Source organism: Cebus imitator, unplaced genomic scaffold (genome assembly GCF_001604975.1).
Source record: "Cebus imitator isolate Cc_AM_T3 unplaced genomic scaffold, Cebus_imitator-1.0 Scaffold329, whole genome shotgun sequence".
NCBI classification, from domain to species: Eukaryota; Metazoa; Chordata; class Mammalia; order Primates; family Cebidae; genus Cebus; species Cebus imitator.
Window position 1 is genome coordinate 3,243,117 of NW_016107644.1, and position 16,628 is coordinate 3,259,744.

General features: G+C 51.4%; 2 protein-coding genes across 2 annotated transcripts in view; one reads left to right on the forward strand and one right to left on the reverse strand.

Moving 5' to 3' along the window:
* The first annotated feature begins 2,627 nt into the window (after nt 1-2,627).
* Nucleotides 2,628-10,017, forward strand: KLHDC7B (kelch domain containing 7B). Its single transcript, XM_017504948.2, has one exon. The coding sequence runs from the start codon at nt 5,404-5,406 to the stop codon at nt 8,974-8,976; it is 3,573 nt and encodes a 1,190-aa protein (XP_017360437.2). The 5' UTR covers nt 2,628-5,403; the 3' UTR covers nt 8,977-10,017.
* Nucleotides 10,018-10,101: 84 nt separating this feature from the next.
* Nucleotides 10,102-16,628, reverse strand: part of SYCE3 (synaptonemal complex central element protein 3) — a 31,100-nt gene continuing 24,573 nt past the window's right edge. Inside the window, exon 3 of the mRNA XM_017504949.2 lies at nt 10,102-10,393. Within this exon, the coding sequence (XP_017360438.1) occupies nt 10,236-10,393 (158 nt within the window). The 3' untranslated portion in view covers nt 10,102-10,235. The remainder of the gene's footprint in view (nt 10,394-16,628) is intronic.

Genomic DNA, 16,628 nt, shown 5'->3' on the forward strand with positions numbered 1-16,628 from the left:
CTGATTTTCTGTATTTTTAGTAGAGACGGGGTTTCACCATGTTGACCAGGATGGTCTCGATATCTTGACCTCGTGATCCACCTGCCTCAGCCTCCCAAAGTGCTGGGATTACAGGCGTGAGCCACCGCGCCCAGCTGCCTTTAAAGTCTTTTATCACTTTGGTATTGTTTCACAGTGGCCTGTGATCCTATTTAGTCAAGGGTTGTAAATCTTTTGACGTTTTTGACAGCTTTCCTTGAATTGACTTTGGGAGGTTCCAGAAGGGTCCTTAGAATATCTCAAATGAATTTATTTTCTCCCCTTCTAAAAAGAGAGATTGGCCAGGCACAATGTGACCAATCTCTCTTTTTATGCCTATAATCCCAGCACTTTGGGAGCCCAGGCGGGTGGATCACCTGAGGTCAGGAGTTCGAGACCAGCCTGACCAACATGGCAAAACCTTGTCTCTACTAAAACTACATAATTAGCCTGGCATGGTGGCACATGCCTGTAATCCAAGCTACTCAGGAGGGTGAGGCAGGAGAATCGCTTGAACCTGGGAGGCAGAGGTTGCAGTGAGCCAAGGTCACGCCATTGCACACCAGCCTGGGCAACAAGAGCAAAACTCTGTCTCAGGAAAAAATAAATAAATAAATAAAAATAAAAATAAATGAAAAGAGAGAGGCTAAACTAATTAGGCTTATTTGATATGTTAAATTGCATGGTAAGCATTTTGAAATACAGGTGATGTTTAACTTTCTTAGGTTACATTTATATAGATACATATTAATAGAAATGTCCCAGAATTAAATTCCTAAAAATCTGATATGGTCTGGTATCACTCATAATTCTGTTATCTAGTGTTGTATCAAAACAGTCAAATTTCCTTGGCAGTTGCGTAATAAATACAAAATTGCATCTGTAATCTCAGCTACTTGGGAGGCTGAGGCAGGAGAATCATTTGAACCCAAGAGTCAGAGGTTGAAGTGAGCCAAGATCTTGCCGTTGTACTCCAGCCTGGGCAACTAGAGTGAAACTGCATCTCAGAAAGAAACAGGGCCAAGCGTGGTGGCTCATGCCTATAATCCCAGCACTTTGGGAGGCTGAGGTGGGCAACAGTAGGTCAGGAGTTTGAGACCAGCCCGGCCAACCTGCTGAAACCCTGTCTCTACTAAAAATGCAAAACATTAGCTGGGTGTGGTGGTAGGTGCCTGTAATCCCAGCTGCTCGGGAGGCCAAGTCAGGAGAATCACTTGAACCCAGGAGGCGGAGGTTTCAGTGAGCTGAGATCATGCCATTGCACTCCAGCCAGGGCAACAAGAGTGAAACTCTGTCTCAAAAAAAAAAAAAAAAAAAAATTAACTGATTATTTTTGGTAAAAATGGGAGTGACCATAAAACAGATTGTATTTCAGTAGAAAACTACAGTGCATGCATTATCAAATTCTAGTCCTGTTCATTTTTTTGAGGTTTTGTTTTCTCTCTGTAAACTGGATTGAATCCCAACTTTCCCTAGTTTCACTGAAAACTAAAACTTCCCTTTTCCAAAGCCTTGCAAACTGAAAGTAGATGAATTTAAATTTCAGAGCAATCACAGCAGACTGCGTCTGGATGGCCCTGGTTATGTCATCAGGAAGTATGCTGACGAGCTCTCCAGGTGGCCCACCTGGCAGCAGGCATGAAGGCCGTCCAGATCAGATCTGCTGCAGTCTGCGGTGTGGATGATGATGGCGGCCGTCCAGATCAGATCTGCTGCAGTCTGCGGTGTGGATGATGATGGCTGTGTGCACCCCGGGGCAACTGCTGATGGTGATTACTCTGCACGGCTCTTCACCCCAGTGACTGCGCCACTCAGTGGTAATGGAGAGTAAAGCTCCACCATCTGGTCATCCTCTCAGCTTGCCCAGTGGGGATTTGTTTAAGTAAATTTTTTTGTTTGTTTGAAACAGAGTCTCACTCTGTCACCCAGGCTGGAGTGCAGTGGCACAATCTCGGCTCACTGCAACCTCTGCCTCTCAGGTTCAAGTGATTCTCCTGCCTCAGCCTCCCAAGTTTAGCTGGGATTACAGGTGAGCACCACTACACCCAGCTAATTTTTTTTTTTTTTTTTGTATTTTTAGTGGAGAAGGAGTTTTAACATGTTGGCCAGGCTCGTCTTAAACTCCTGACCTCAGGTGATCCACTCACCTTGCCCTCCCAAAGTGCTGTGATTACAGGTGTGAGCCACTGCACTTGGCCTGTTTAGTTAAAATGGAGACCAGGCCTGAAGACTCCCTAAGCAGACAAAACAATTTAGGCCTTGTAAGTGACCTCAACCTTGTTTAAATTGAAAACATAAGTGAAACTTAACTTGAGTCATTTTTGTGTGTTTGTTTGGTTGGTTTTTTTTGGTAGAGACAAGGTCTTGCCCAGGCTGGTCTCAAACGCCAGCCATCTACCCTGCCTCAGCCTCACACCCAAAGTGTTGGGATTATAGGCAAGAGTAATTTCTTTTCTTTTCTTTTTTTATTTTTTGAGACGGAGTCTTCTCTGTCACCCAGGCTGGAGTGCAATGGCGTGATCTTAGCCTACTGCAGCTTCCACCTCCTGGGTTCGAGTAATTCTCCTGCCTCGGCCTCCTGAGTAGCTGGGATTACAGTCACCTGCCATCAAGCCCAGCTAATTTTTGTATTTTTGGTAAAGACAGGGTTTCTCCATGTTGGCCAGGCTGGTCTCGAACTGCTGAGCTCAGGTGATCTGCCCGACTCGGCCTCCCACCTCGAGGTGATCCGACACCTTGGCCCTGTGTCCCACTTTTTTGCTGGTTTCAGATCCCAGCCTCCTCCTGCGGCCACAGTCGGAAATGCAGACAAATTCGCTCCTGGGGCTGGCGAGGCTGGCGAGGGCTTACTCGCTCCGCACACCTTCCCAGTCTCCACCTTTGCGCTCCCAGCCCAGGTGCTGCCGGGTCACATTTTTCACCGTCAAATCGCTGTTAACCCGGGTGCCTGCTGCAGATGGAGCCAATCCCTGACGGCTTGTGTTGTCTCTGAGGAAACAGCAGCTTTAGGTCTTAGGCAGAAGTCCTTCTCTCCTTGGAGAGACTGGGACAGGGTTTCTTTCCTCCAGTGGCTGGGCCGCCTCCGCAGGCAATCAGAAGGGTGCTCCAAGGAGGCTGCTGAAGGCTGGACCCACCTTCCAGGACCCATTTTCTTGATTTTAATTTTTTGCTTGGTAGTAAATTGTGATATTTATACGATCATAGCACAAGCAGAACAGTGACCTGCTGGGATCTCCTGCTTTTCAAGTCCTGCCACCTTTGCAGAGCTATACTGGGGGTGTTTGGGTTTTGGGTTTTTTCTTTCTTTCTTTTTTTTTTTTTTGTGGATCTTTTTAAAGAGATGGATCTTGCTATGTTACTCAGGCCACTGTGCCTGGGAGTGCCACATTTTAATTCTCTAGGAAGTTAGGGGCAAAACTCCTGCATTTCAGGGAGGTGACATGTCCTCAGTCACCTTCCTGGCAGGAAATTTCCCCATGAAGGACAAAGTTCTGCCCTTGATCTGGATTTTGACAAAGTGAGAAATTTCCCTTCCACAGAAGATGGGACTGAGCACGTCCTTGCTCGCCACCCTTGCGCCTGATAAGACTGGTGGGATGACTTCCTCTGTTTGGTTTCTCCTACCATGGGGTCCTAAGGCATCACATGCTGGACACTGCCCTTGTCCTCTGACAGCAGCCTGGGGTCTCCAGAAGCTGGGTGGAGTTGACTTATGAGCACTGAGTGGCCTATAAGAAGGTGCAGATGGAGGGTGTCATCTCCATCCTCTGAAGGTTTGTGCACCCTAAACATAACCAAGAGGGAGAGCCTGAGACTGGGACAGAGAATCAGGGCAGGGTCTAGAAATCCTTCCCCCAACATCAGGTCCACCTTAAGGTATAGGGCCCATCTTCACCCTCTCACTGTCATCTAATAGTTCTGGGCAGGGGGCGGGGGAGCTGGGAGGTGAGTTACCTGAGGCTCGGTAGAGTTCAGGCTGGGTGCCAGGAACACTCACTCCTAGGCCATCTCTTTGCTGCTTGAGTACGGGAGAAATCCCCAGGCCTACTGTGTCCCAGAGGGAGGAAACACACACAGCACTTTCCAGGGAGCGGTATCTTTGTCTCAGGGACTCCAGGCTCTGTCTGGGCCCCACCTGGCACCTGTCCCAAGACTCACTCCTGAGATGAGATTAAGTGAGAAGCAGATGGAGGATCCAAGCCTCCTCCCTAAGGGACCAAGTGCTCACACCCAGCAGAAACACCTAGAACACCTACCTGCCGGCCTGAGCCAGGGCAAGGAGGTACCAGCCAGGATGTGGTCTCGAGGGCAAGTCCTCAATTCAAATGAGGGAAGGCTGAGGATTGAGATGAAGACGCCCAGAGTCTGGCTAATAAGCTACTGGTTCAGAGTGGGGATACCAGGTGCTGGCTGATGCGGTAACTGGAGTAGGGGGCAGGCTGAGCTCGGGGCTCTCCATGGGCACAGTGAGAGTCTCATCTGCGCAGTCACAACAGTCTCGATGGGTGCAGGGGGTCCAGGAGGTCCTAGAAGGTCTAGATGGGTTGAAATAAGCCTGGCCATAAAGGGAGAAATATGTTTGGATTTTATCTCATTTATTTTTATTTTTTGCTCTTGACTTGAAAACCCTATACCAGGTCTGGTGAACCCAGAGTAAAGAAAGTCCAGAAGCTGCTGGAAGAGCTGTGGGAGCTTCAGCCTCCCCTCTATGCCCCTCCCTGTGCCCTGATGCGAACCTCCACCTCATCCCTGCAATGACAATGTTCACTGCCAGGACCCATGCCCCAGGGTCTTCCTCTTCAGTCTGAGAGACCACCATCAGGCATGGCCCCCACCCCTCCCTTGCTGGCCCACAATGGAATCAGCCTCTCTGGTTTCTGGTAATTTCATCAGGGCTGCATCACATTGCTAAAGCTAGAGATAACATCTCCCTGTGGGTAAACCTTCCCTGCCAGAGCCCCCTGAAGCTGGACCCAGGCTGAGAGGAGACTCTGGGATGTGGGATGAACTTAGGGGTGTGAGGGTCTACCAGGCAGGATTAGGTTGGCTGTGATGCCAGCGCAGAGCTCAGAAATGCGGCCATTGGATACTGGAGACTAAGAGGAGGAGAAGAGGGCAGGAGCTGGTGGGGGGCTTTCGGAGACCCTGGGCTCCTGTCCTGCTGTAAGCCTTGCTGTCTCCTGGTATGTACAGCCAGGCCCTACAGACACCTCTAGGCCTGGGTGCAAGCAGAGACCCATCTTTCCCAGGCCCTGGAGGACTGGTCCACCTTAACTGGGCAGCCCGTGGGGCGGGGCACTGGCCGGTGCCCCAGCCCAGGCCTCTGTGCTGCACGCACTGCCAGCCTGCCATTGGGCCCCTTGCAGTGGGCTGCAGCCCCAAACCATGGTCCAGGGTACCTTGGAGCCAGACGGTCCCCTCTGGGGCTGGGACTGGGATGGTGACAATGACTGGGATAGTGCTGTGCTGGCCCTCCTGGCGCTGGCTGTGGTGGCTGCCACAGCGCTGGCCTTACACTGGTTTGGCTCCGGGCGCGACCAAGAGGTGGCAGGACCAGTGTCCACAGCCCTCGGGGCTCAACCTCATCAGGCAGGAAGAGCTGAGCTGGCCCTGCAAGCGAAGTCTAAGGTCAGTGATGGCAGCGAGGGGCAGAGCCCAGGGCAGGGGAAGCAGGAGCCTCCAGGACGTGGCCAGCAGAGCCCTGTCTCTGCTGCAGCTCCTGGCAGGGGCCTGGCCGCCATGGCTGCGCTTCCACTCAAGACAGATGGCGAGGAGGCCCGTAGAGGGGTAGTGAGACAGCAGCGGGGCGGCGCCATCCCCATGGCCCCCCGAGATGAAGGAAAAGAGCCTCCCAGGCCAGGCACTGCCCTCCTGGGCAGGAGCGAAGCAGCGGGGATGTCAGCCCCCCTCCTTATCCACTTCACCCCTCCGAGACCTGGAAGCGAAGCGGAGGCGCAGGCGGAGGCAGGTGGTGTCAAGGTGCCCTTTCGCCAGGCCGCGGGCCCTGCGGGGCAACAGGACACCAGCCCCTGGCAGGTGGGCTCGGGGCCCTCCGGCTCGCTGGGGAGAGGCCCGGGCCGGCGACGGCGGATGGACGCTGGCTTGGGAGACAGAGCCCGCCGCCCCCGGAAACCGGACCAGCTCCGCCTGGGCGCCGCGGGGAGCGTGTGGGACGCGGTGGACGAGGCCGCTACCCTGGACGCCCACTCGCGCGGCCTCCCCAAAGGATCCCCGCTCGCTCAGGAGCCCGCACCCCGCGCCCCGCAGCCTGGGTCCCAGACAGAGGGCTCTGGCACCAAGGCTGGCGGGAGCGGGGAGGCTCCGGGGGTCGCCGCCCCCGGAAGAGGCTGGCCCTGGGCCAGGAGGGAGGTCCCCGGCACCCGGAGCTCCCGCCCGGCCCCAGGATCCACGCGCCCCTGGCTGGAGAGTCCGCCTCAAGGACTCTCACTTTCCTCTCAAGGGCCGGGGGCCACAGGGGCCTACGCTGCGGGCGCGGTCGGGGCTCACGGCTCCCGAGACGACAGTCGGGCCACCGACCTGGGGCCCACGGCAGCAGTCCGCCGCAACCGCGCCTCCTCCCCGAGCCGTGAGCCCCGCCCGTGCTCTGCCTCCCCGCCTGCGACTCCCGGCCCCGGGGTCCCGCCTGAAGCCCTGACTCTCCCGACCCCCTCTCCTTCAGATTCTTTGCCCCTGGGGGTTCCCCGGGGTCCTTCTGTGGGAGAAAATCTCAGAGCGGCGCCAGCCCCAAGTTTAGCCTCAGCCCAAGTCTTAACTTCAGCTCCAACCTCAGTCCTAGCCCCAGCCCTAGCCTCGTGCCCAACATCAGCACCACCCCCAGCCCCCACCTCAACCTCATCCCCCGCCTCAGCCCCAGCCCCAGCTCCAACTTCAGCCCCAGCTACGATTCCAGCCCCAGCCCCAGCCCCAGCCCCAACTCAAACCCCAGCCTCAATTCCAGCCCCAGCCCCAGACGCAGCCCTAGTCCCTACCGGCACCGCAGCTCCAGCCCCAGTTCCAACTTCAGCGCCAACCCCAGCCCCCACCTCAGTCCCAACCCCAGCCACATCCCCTGCCCCAGCTGGCGGGTCACAGGCTGTATCTCAGGAGAGTGTGGCTCTCCTCAGGCGCTACCAGCAGGGTCAGGTCTCAGCCAGCTGGGGAAACCTTATTGCCATGGTGCTTAGAAGCCACCCCTTCCCCAGGCAAGACAGGCCCCAAGGGAGTGTCCCAAGGGCGGTTCCTGGGAGTTCTGTGGATCCCAGTACTTGCACACACTCTGAGGACAGACATGGTTCCTCTTCTTCAGTGGGGACGGTGATGGGGACAGGTACGGGGGCCCTGGTTGAGGCTGGAGATCAGCCACGGCAAAGAAGCTCCGAGACCAAGGGCGCGCCCAGCCCAGACCCTTCCCCAGGCCTAAGAGGAGAGGGAACCAGGGAGAAGAGTGTAGACTTGCTGCCCCAAGCAGCAACGCCCAGGGACTCCGTACAGCCCCCTGTGCAGAGGCCGTCTGGCCCTGCGGCCTCCCCCTCGGTGAGGCACTCACAGCCGGTGCCCCAGCCACGGAAACGCAGCAGGTGTGAAATTGCCGGGACCTCAGAGCAGGAAGTCAGGCCAGCTGCCCCAGGGAACCCTCAGGGGGAGGTGCTGGCGGAGGTGGGCAGCCCTGCCGGCCGCAGCGGGGCGCTCACAGAGAAGCAGAAGGAGGCTCGGAAACTCATGGAGTTTCTGCAGAGGCCCGGGAGTTGGGGGATGGTGGAAGGGCCCCGGAAGCCCAGGTTACGGGCACTGGCGCCCACCACGGCAGCGGTCCTGAGGCGGCGGCTGGACCTGGGCAGTTGCCTGGACGTGCTGGCCTTCGCCCAGCAGCACGGGGAGCCTGGCCTGGCGCAGGAAACCTACGCGCTAATGAGCAACAACCTGCTGCGAGTGCTGGGAGACCCGCGCCTCTACCGCCGGCTGAGCGCGGCCGACCGTGAACGCATCCTCAGTCTGCGGACCCGCCGGGGCCAGGCGGTGCTGGGCGTCGTCGTGCTGCCCAGCCTCTACCAGGGGGGCCGCTCAGGGCTCCCAAGGGGCCCTCGTGGCGAGGAGCCTCCTGTGTCAGCCCCTGTGCCACTGCCTCCACGTACGCACCTGCACGTGTTCAACCCTCAGGAGAACACCTGGCGGCCCCTGACCCAGGTGCCCGAGGAGGCCCCGCTCCGGGGCTGCGGTCTCTGCACCATGCACAACTACCTGTTTCTGGCGGGGGGCATCCGTGGCTCCGGTGCCAAGGCCATCTGCTCCAACGAGGTCTTCTGCTACAACCCTCTGACCAACATCTGGAGCCAGGTTCGGCCCATGCAGCAGGCTCGAGCCCAGCTCAAGCTGGTGGCCCTGGACGGGCTGCTCTACGCCATCGGGGGCGAATGCCTGTACAGCATGGAGTGCTACGACCCGCGCACAGACGCCTGGACACCGCGCGCGCCCCTCCCCGCAGGCACCTTCCCTGTGGCCCACGAGGCTGTGGCCTGCCGTGGGGACATCTACGTCACCGGGGGTCACCTCTTCTACCGCCTGCTCAGGTACAGCCCCACGAAGGATGCCTGGGACGAGTGCCCATACAGTGCCAGCCACCGGCGTTCCAGCGACATCGTTGCGCTGGGGGGCTTCCTGTACCGCTTCGACCTGCTGCGGGGCGTTGGCGCTGCCGTGATGCGCTACAACACAGTGACCGGCTCCTGGAGCAGGGCTGCCTCCTTGCCCCTGCCCACCCCCACCCCCCTGCGCTGCACCACCCTGGGCAACACCATTTACTGCCTCAACCCCCAGGTCACGGCCACCTTCACGGTCTCTGGGGGAACTGCCCAGTTCCAGGCCAAGGAGCTGCAGCCCTTTCCCTTGGGGAGCACAGGGGTCCTCAGTCCATTCATCCTGACCCTGCCCCCTGAGGACAGGCTGCAGACCTCACTCTGAGTGGCAGGCAGAGAACCAGGGCTGCTTCACTGCTCTCCAGGGAGACACTGTGGGGTGGGTCTGAGAGGCCAGGGCTCAGGGAGGGGGCTGGGATCAGAACTTCCTGCTCTTGTTTCTGGACGACTTTCCCCTTCTGCTTTAAAGGTTGTCAATTATTTTGAAGCCCAGACTTCTTTCTGCCCATTCCTCCACATCCATGCTTTCCTGACTCAATTCTGTACCTGCTTACAGACCCACTCAGTTTGCTCACACCGCCTCTGTCTTTGGGACTTCCCATTCCCTAGAGCCAGGGACTGATACGACCCCACAGACAATGACTTGGCTCGCTGGAGCTCTGCTGAGCCGAGAGGAGAGGGGTAGAAACCTATGCTCTGTCAGCATGACAGGGAGCAAGAAAGTCCCCAGGCAAGTCCCTGGCCTCTGGGATTTTCTTCCAGTCCAGACCCCGTACGTAGCCACCTGGGTCTGTTTGGCACTGTGGATTCTCAAGGACCTAGAACCTTTGCCTCTGAAACTGGGTCCACTGGTGCTGCCCTGCTGTCTGCAGCCCCTATCCATACTCCCAGCCCACAACAGGCCAGGCCCACTCCAGGCTCACCACCCTCTGTAGCCTTGGGGCTTTCCCAGCCCCTCCAGAAGTTCACCCCACTTCTCACCAACCCCCCAGCTCTAAATGAAGCCTGAGTGTCACCCTAGTTCTACCCCTTTCAGCTGTGTGGACTTGGATAAGACATTCAACTTCCCTTTCTCCTCATCTGTAAAGTGTGGACAGTGGACATCTGTCATCCAGGAGAGTTGTGGGAGATGAGATTGCAGCTGTGAACACCTCGCATGGTGTCCAGGACACACAGCACAATCCATGATGCGTTTTCTCCCCTTACAGACTTTGAAACCCATGTTAGAGAGGTGAATAAATCTGACTGTGGCCCACTCCAACCTCCAGCCTGGGTGTCCCTGACTGGGCCCTCTTTTTTTTTGTTTTGTTTTTTATTACATGCTCCGCACCACTGGCACCAAACACATTTTAATTCACTGAAAGCATCTGCAGCTTGCACTTATCATGTTTTGTTCACGAGGTTTAACATGCAGCTGGGTGGATCACGGCACAGAAGATAAGTCCTCGGGTTGTGCTTAAAAATAAGTTTATTAAGAAACAAGTACAGTGCATACAGCTGTTCATGTGGTCACCAGCTCCACCCCCCAGTGACCTTGTCACACAGGCAGATGGTGGCATGGCAACTGTGGTGGGCCAGTGGGGCCTATGGCCTTTGCTTGGTCTCATGGAGCAGCTCTTGCCAATTCTTCTCCATCTCCTCCTTGCAGTTGAGGAATGCATCCTCCAGCCGGCGCATGGAATCGGCTAGCGTAGGGTTGGTGCGCATCACAACCATGTCATAGGCCATCCAGGTTGCCTGCACTGCAACAAGCAGACAGGCCTGGTCAGGCCACAGGGAGGGGCTGCAGCTCCGGGACACCCAGAAGAGTCAGATGCCTCCAGCTGCGCTCAGCATCTGGGGGACAAGACCCTGCTGAGGCACCCAATTACTCTAGCTGGTTCCCAGTCCTGCAAGGCCCAAGTCTCATGTCACCTTAGGCCTGCCCACCTCCACCTGGGCACCTCTATGCTTTTGTTGAGGCCCAGGCCTGGGGCTTCTTCTCTTGGGAAGGTGTCCTTGACCATCTATCCATGCATTGACTGACTCTCTTGCTCTTTCCCTCTGAGAACAACTTGAAGGTGGCGTTCCCTGGGCCTATAGGTGAATATGTGCTTCTTGTGTGAATTCAAAGGAAGTGTGCAGAAATCCCACCTCCAACCTTTTCTCTGCATAGTCCACCTGCTGGTGTGGTTCTGCCCTCTGCAACTATACAGAACAAAGGTCATCTCCCCTTTGCATAGCAGCCAATCATGCGTAGCAAACACATCCCCTTCAAGTTCCTCTTCATGGAGGTAAAAAGTACTGCATACTTTGGGAACTTGCACCCTAACAAGCATCCCAGATCATTCTGGCACAGGGAGGCTGCAGACCACCCAGACAGCAGGTGCAGCAGGGACCTGGGAGCCATAGCAGAGTGTGCCTCCCAACTCTCCTCCTGCCAACTATGTGACCTGGAACAAGTGGCTCATATATATTAATCTCAGTCTCCTCATCTTTAGAGACTCTACCAATCTCATGGCTTACTGTGAAGATTAAATGGATGATTTATGTAAACTGCCTAGCACACGTTATGGACTGAATGTGTCCCCCTAAATTCACCTGTTGAAATCCTAACACCAAATGTGATGGTATTAGGAGGCTGGATCTTTTGGAGATGATTAGGTCCTAAGGGTAGACTCTCATGAATGGGATTAGTACCCTTTAAAGAAGAGACACGAGAGCGAACTCTCTTTATGTGAGGCTCTATGTGAGAATACAAGAAGGTGACTGGGCAGGCAAGGTGGCTCATGCCTGTAATCCCAGTAGTTTGGGAGGCTGAGGTGGGCAGATTGCTTGAGCTCAGAAGTTCGAGTCCAGCCTGGGTAACATGTTGAAACCATGTCTCTACAGAAAATACAAAATTTATCTGGGTGTGGTGGTGTGCACCTGTAGTTCCAACTACTCAAAAAAAAAAAAAAAAAAAAAAAAGGTGACCACCTACAAACCAGGAAGAGACTTCTTACCAGATACCAGATCTGCTGGCACCTTGATCTTGGACTTCCCAGCCTCCAGAAATGAATGTTTGTTTTGTCTTGTTTTGTTTTTGAGTTGGGATCTTGCTCTGTTGCACAGGCTGGAGTACAGTGGCAAAATCATGGCTCACTGCAGCCTCCAAATCCTGGGCTTGACTGATCCTCTCACCTCAGCCTCCCAAGAGGCTATGATGACACATGCAACACCATGCTCAGCTACTTTTTAAAAAATAATGTTTTTTCTTTTTCTTTTTTTTTTTTTTTTTGTAGAGACCAGTCTCGTTCTGTTGCCCAGGTTGGTCTCAAACTCCTGACCTCAAGTGTTCATCCTGGCCTCCCAAAGTGCTGGGATTAAAGGTGTGAGACACTATGCCTGATCAAAATGTTTTTTTTTTTTAATTATTTTATTTTATTTATTTATTTATTTATTTATTTTGAGACGGAGTTTCACTCATGTTACCCAGGCTGGAGTGCAATGGCACGATCTCGGCTCACTGCAACCTCCGCCTCCTGGGTTCAGGCAATTCTCCCACCTCAGCTTCCTGAGTAGCTGGGATTACAGGCACGAGCCACCATGCCCAGCTAATTTTTTGTATTTTTAGTAGAGACGGGGTTTCACCATGTTGACCAGGACGGTCTCGATCTCTTGACCTCGTGATCCACCCGCCTTGGCCTCCCAAAGTGCTGGGATTACAGGCTTGAGCCACCGCGCCCAGCCGTTTAATTATTTTATTTTTTTGACACGTAGTCTCACTCTGTTGCCAGGCTGGAGTGCACTGGCGCGATCTTGGCTCACTGCAACCTCTGCCTCCCGGGTTCAAGTAATTCCTCTGCCTCAGCCTCCAGAGTAGCTGTGACTACAGGCATGTACCACCACACCCAGCTAATTTTTGTATTTTTAGTAGAGATGGGGTTTTATTATGTTGGCCAGATGGTTTCGATCTGCTGACCTCAGGGTCCGCCTGCCTCGGCCTCACAAAGTACTGGGATTACAGGCATGAGCCACTGCACCTGGCCAAAATGTTTGTTTGTTCTTTGAGACATACTACTCTGTTGCCCAGACTGGAGTGCAGTGGCACAATCTTGGCTCATTGCAACATCTGCCTCCTGGGTTTAAATGATTCTCCTGCCTCAGCCTCCTGTGTAGCTGGGACTACAGGCATGTGCCACCATGCCCAGCTAATTTTTGTGCTTTTAGTAGAGACAGGGTTTCACTATGTTGGCCAGGCTGGTCTCAAACTCCTGACCTCATGATCTGCCCTCCTCAGCCTCCCAAAGTGCTGGGATTACAGGTATAAGCCACTGCACTCGGCTTACATGTTTGTTTTTTAAGCTACCCAGTCTATAGTAATTTGTTATTGCATCCCCAAAAGTTGGATGTTGCTGTTAATAAACCTCGAAAGGTGTGGAGACAGCTTTGGTATTGGTAATGAATAGAGGCTGGAAGAGTTCTGAAGTGCATGCTATGAGAAGCTGATACTCCCATGAAGCATGTTTTAATGGTGAGTCTGGTGAGGGCTCAGAAGGAAAAGAGGAAATTTGCAGAGAAAGCTTCCATCTTCTTCAAGAACATATAATTAACCATGAACAGAATACAGGTAGAGATATGGATGGTAAAGACCATTCAGATGAAGTCTTAGACAGAAATGAGAAACATGTTATTGGAAACTAGAGGAAAAGTGATTTTTGTTATAAAATGGTAAAGAGCTTGGCTGAATTGTGTTCATGTTCTAGTGGTGTTTTATAGAAGGTAGAACTTATAGGCAATTAAATTGGATATTAGCGAGATTTGCTCAAAAAAATAATAAACTCTTCTTATAAAATAAATAATTGAGATACCCAAGGCAAAGAGTTTGGGTGCCCAAGGCAAAAATTCAGGGAAAAGTCAATACATAGAAATGAATCTCATATAATCCTATATAACAGCTGGAATTCCGAGTTTCCTAGGCCAAAGAAGAAAAGAAAACATGCTCAGTTATCAGATTCAGTGATCATAAGATAAAAACAAATCCAGTGTTTAAAACACTTTTATCCTAAGAGAAAACTTTCCTATGTGTCTTGCTTATGAGAGGTGTATAATGTAGTTAAAAATGACCTTGATCATATCCCTTCTTTAAATACAAGGTGGTCCTTCTATGTCTGTAATTGTGATCACTGCTAAAAGGAAGCTAGTAACATAGCATCAAAGCACAGTGCAAAAAGGCAATTCAATCAGACACCAAAACTCTGTATCAAGTGTAGAGTCCTCTTGTCACTTCATACAAGGAAAAAAATTTAGAATACATAAAATAAGGACTCATCATCCTCATAAAATTCACCAGAAATATATGTCTCTTGAGTTTTTAATTAACTCATTCATTCTGCATTTATTGAACACCACTTAGTGCTGGCATTTTGCTAGGCCAGAACTGGTAATACAGTAATATGCAAGAGAGACACAATCTGCCCTTGTGAAGTTTTCCATCCCAATTGCAGTGGAGGACACAGATAATAAAAATATAAGACAAGATTGTGAAAGATGCTGTGAAGGAAATAAACAGTGTATGTGATAACAGAGAAACAGGGTGGGACGAGCCTTATTTTATATATACATGTAATAAAAATGTGTGTTTGTGTATGTGTATGTGTATATTTGATTCTGGCCTCTCTGCTCTGTGCTGTATTCTGTTATTCAACTTGTCTGTTCCTAAGCCAATATAGAGCTTTATAGTTTAATTATATAGCTTTATAATAAATGTTGTTAATTGCAGGGTACATCCCCTGTCCTATTTGTTTCCCTCAGAAGTATCTTAGCCATTTTTGACTCTTAGGTCTCTCATAAATATTTTAGAATCAACCTGTCAAGTTCCATGAAAAATGCTAATAGGATTTTGGTTAGAACTACTTTTAACCCTTGGATGGAATTTGGGAAGAACCGACACATTCAGTCTTTCTATCATGAATGTAGCTATTGCTTCATTTATTTTTGTCTGTAATAGCTTTTAGTCAGTTTTATAATTTTCTGTAAACAGGCCTTGCACATTTATTAAATTTTTTTGAGGTAATCTATAGACTTTGTGTGTGTATGTATGTGTGTGTATGTGTACTACTGTTATTGCATGTAAATGGTCCTTAAAATATGTGTTCTATTTCTTTGCTGCTAGTATTTTAAAATGCAGTTAACTTTTGTATATTGATATTGATCTTATATCCAGCCACCTTGCTACATTTTATTATTTCTTTTTTTTTGAGACAGAGTTTTGCTCTTGTTACCCAGGCTGGAATGTGCAGTGGTGCGATCTCTGCTCACTGCAACATCTGCCTCCTGAGTTCAAGCAATTCTCCTGCCTCAGCCTCCCGAGTAGCTGGGACCACAGTGTGCACCACCATGCCCAGCTAATTTTTGTATTTTTAGTAGAGATGGAGTTTCACCATGTTGATCAGGATGGTCTCAATCTCTTGACCTAGTGATCCACCCGCCTTGGCCTCCCAAAGTGCTGGGATTATAGGTGTGAGCCACCGTGCCTGGCGCCATTTTATTATTTCTAATCATTTATGGGTTATTTTTTGAGAGGGAGTCTCATTCTTTTGTATAATCTTGGCTCACTGCAACTTCTGCTTCCCAGGTTCAAGTGATTCTCTTGCCTCAGCCTCCCAAGTAGATGGGACTACAGGCACACACAAGCTAATTAGTTCAGTTATTTTTAAAAAAATATTTGTAGTAGAAATGGGGTTTAATCATGTTGGCCAGGCTGGTCTCAAACTCTGAACCTCAGGTGATCCACCCGCCTCAGCCTTTCAAAGTGCTGGGATTACAAGCGTGAGCCACCACACCTGGCTCATTTATGTTTTAGATGTTCTACATATATGTGGTTGGTCCCCTGTAGTCCCTGCCTTCTGGTAGTCACACCCACCCTTGTATGGTCTTCTTTCATATTATTCCAGAGTTGTACCATGTGATCAGTAGAATATGGCAAAAGTTATACAGTATGTCACTTCCAAGATTAGCTCTGAGGGAAATTATGTCATGACCAGCCCCATGGACAGGCCACACAGAAAGGCTCCTGTCAATAGCTACTTAAGCTTGGAAGCAGATTCTTCAGCTCCTAGTCAAATATTCGGAGACTGATAGCCATGGCTAATAGCTTGACTGCAACCTCATAAGAGCCATATCCAGGATCACCTAGCTAAGTCACTTCTAGATTCCTGACCCTCAGAAACTATGTGATAATAAATGTTTTTAGTTTTAAGCTTCTAAGTTTGGGTTAATATGTTATATAGTAATAGCTAACAATTATAAATTTTGGTGCTGGGAGTATGATGCTGCTGTAACAAAAACCTAAAATGTGAGAGTGGCTTTGGAACAGGGCAGTAAGTGAAAGCTGGACAAGCTGTAAGGATTTTGAAGAGAGCATTAGAGAAAGTTTAAAGTTCCTTGGCTGGACGTGGTATCTTACACCTATAATCCCAGCTCTTTGGAAGGCCAAGATTGGATTGGAGCATCACTTGAGATGAGGTGTTTGAGACCAGCCTGGGTAACATAGTGAGATCCCCATCTCTACAAAACATAAATGAATTAATTTTTTTTTTTAAAAAAGTTCCTTGAGGCTGGCACAGTGGCTCATGCCTGTAATCCCAGTACTCTGGGAAGCCGAGGCAAGTGGATCACCTGAGGTCAAGTCTTTGAGACCAGCCTGGCGGACATGGAGAAACCCTAACTAAAAATACAAAAAAAAAAAAAAAAAAATAGCGAGGCCTGATGGTGCACACTGTAACCTCAGCTACTCGGGAGGCTGAGGCGCATGAGAAAAAAAAGTTCCTAGCCGGGCGCGGTGGCTCAAGCCTGTAATCCCAGCACTGTGGGAGGCCGAGGCAGGTGGATCAGGAGGTCAAGAGATCGAGACCATCCTGGTCAACATGGTGAAACCCCGTCTCTACTAAAAATACAAAAAATTAGCTGGGCATGGTGGCGCGTGCCTGTAATCCCAGCGACTCAGGAGGCTGG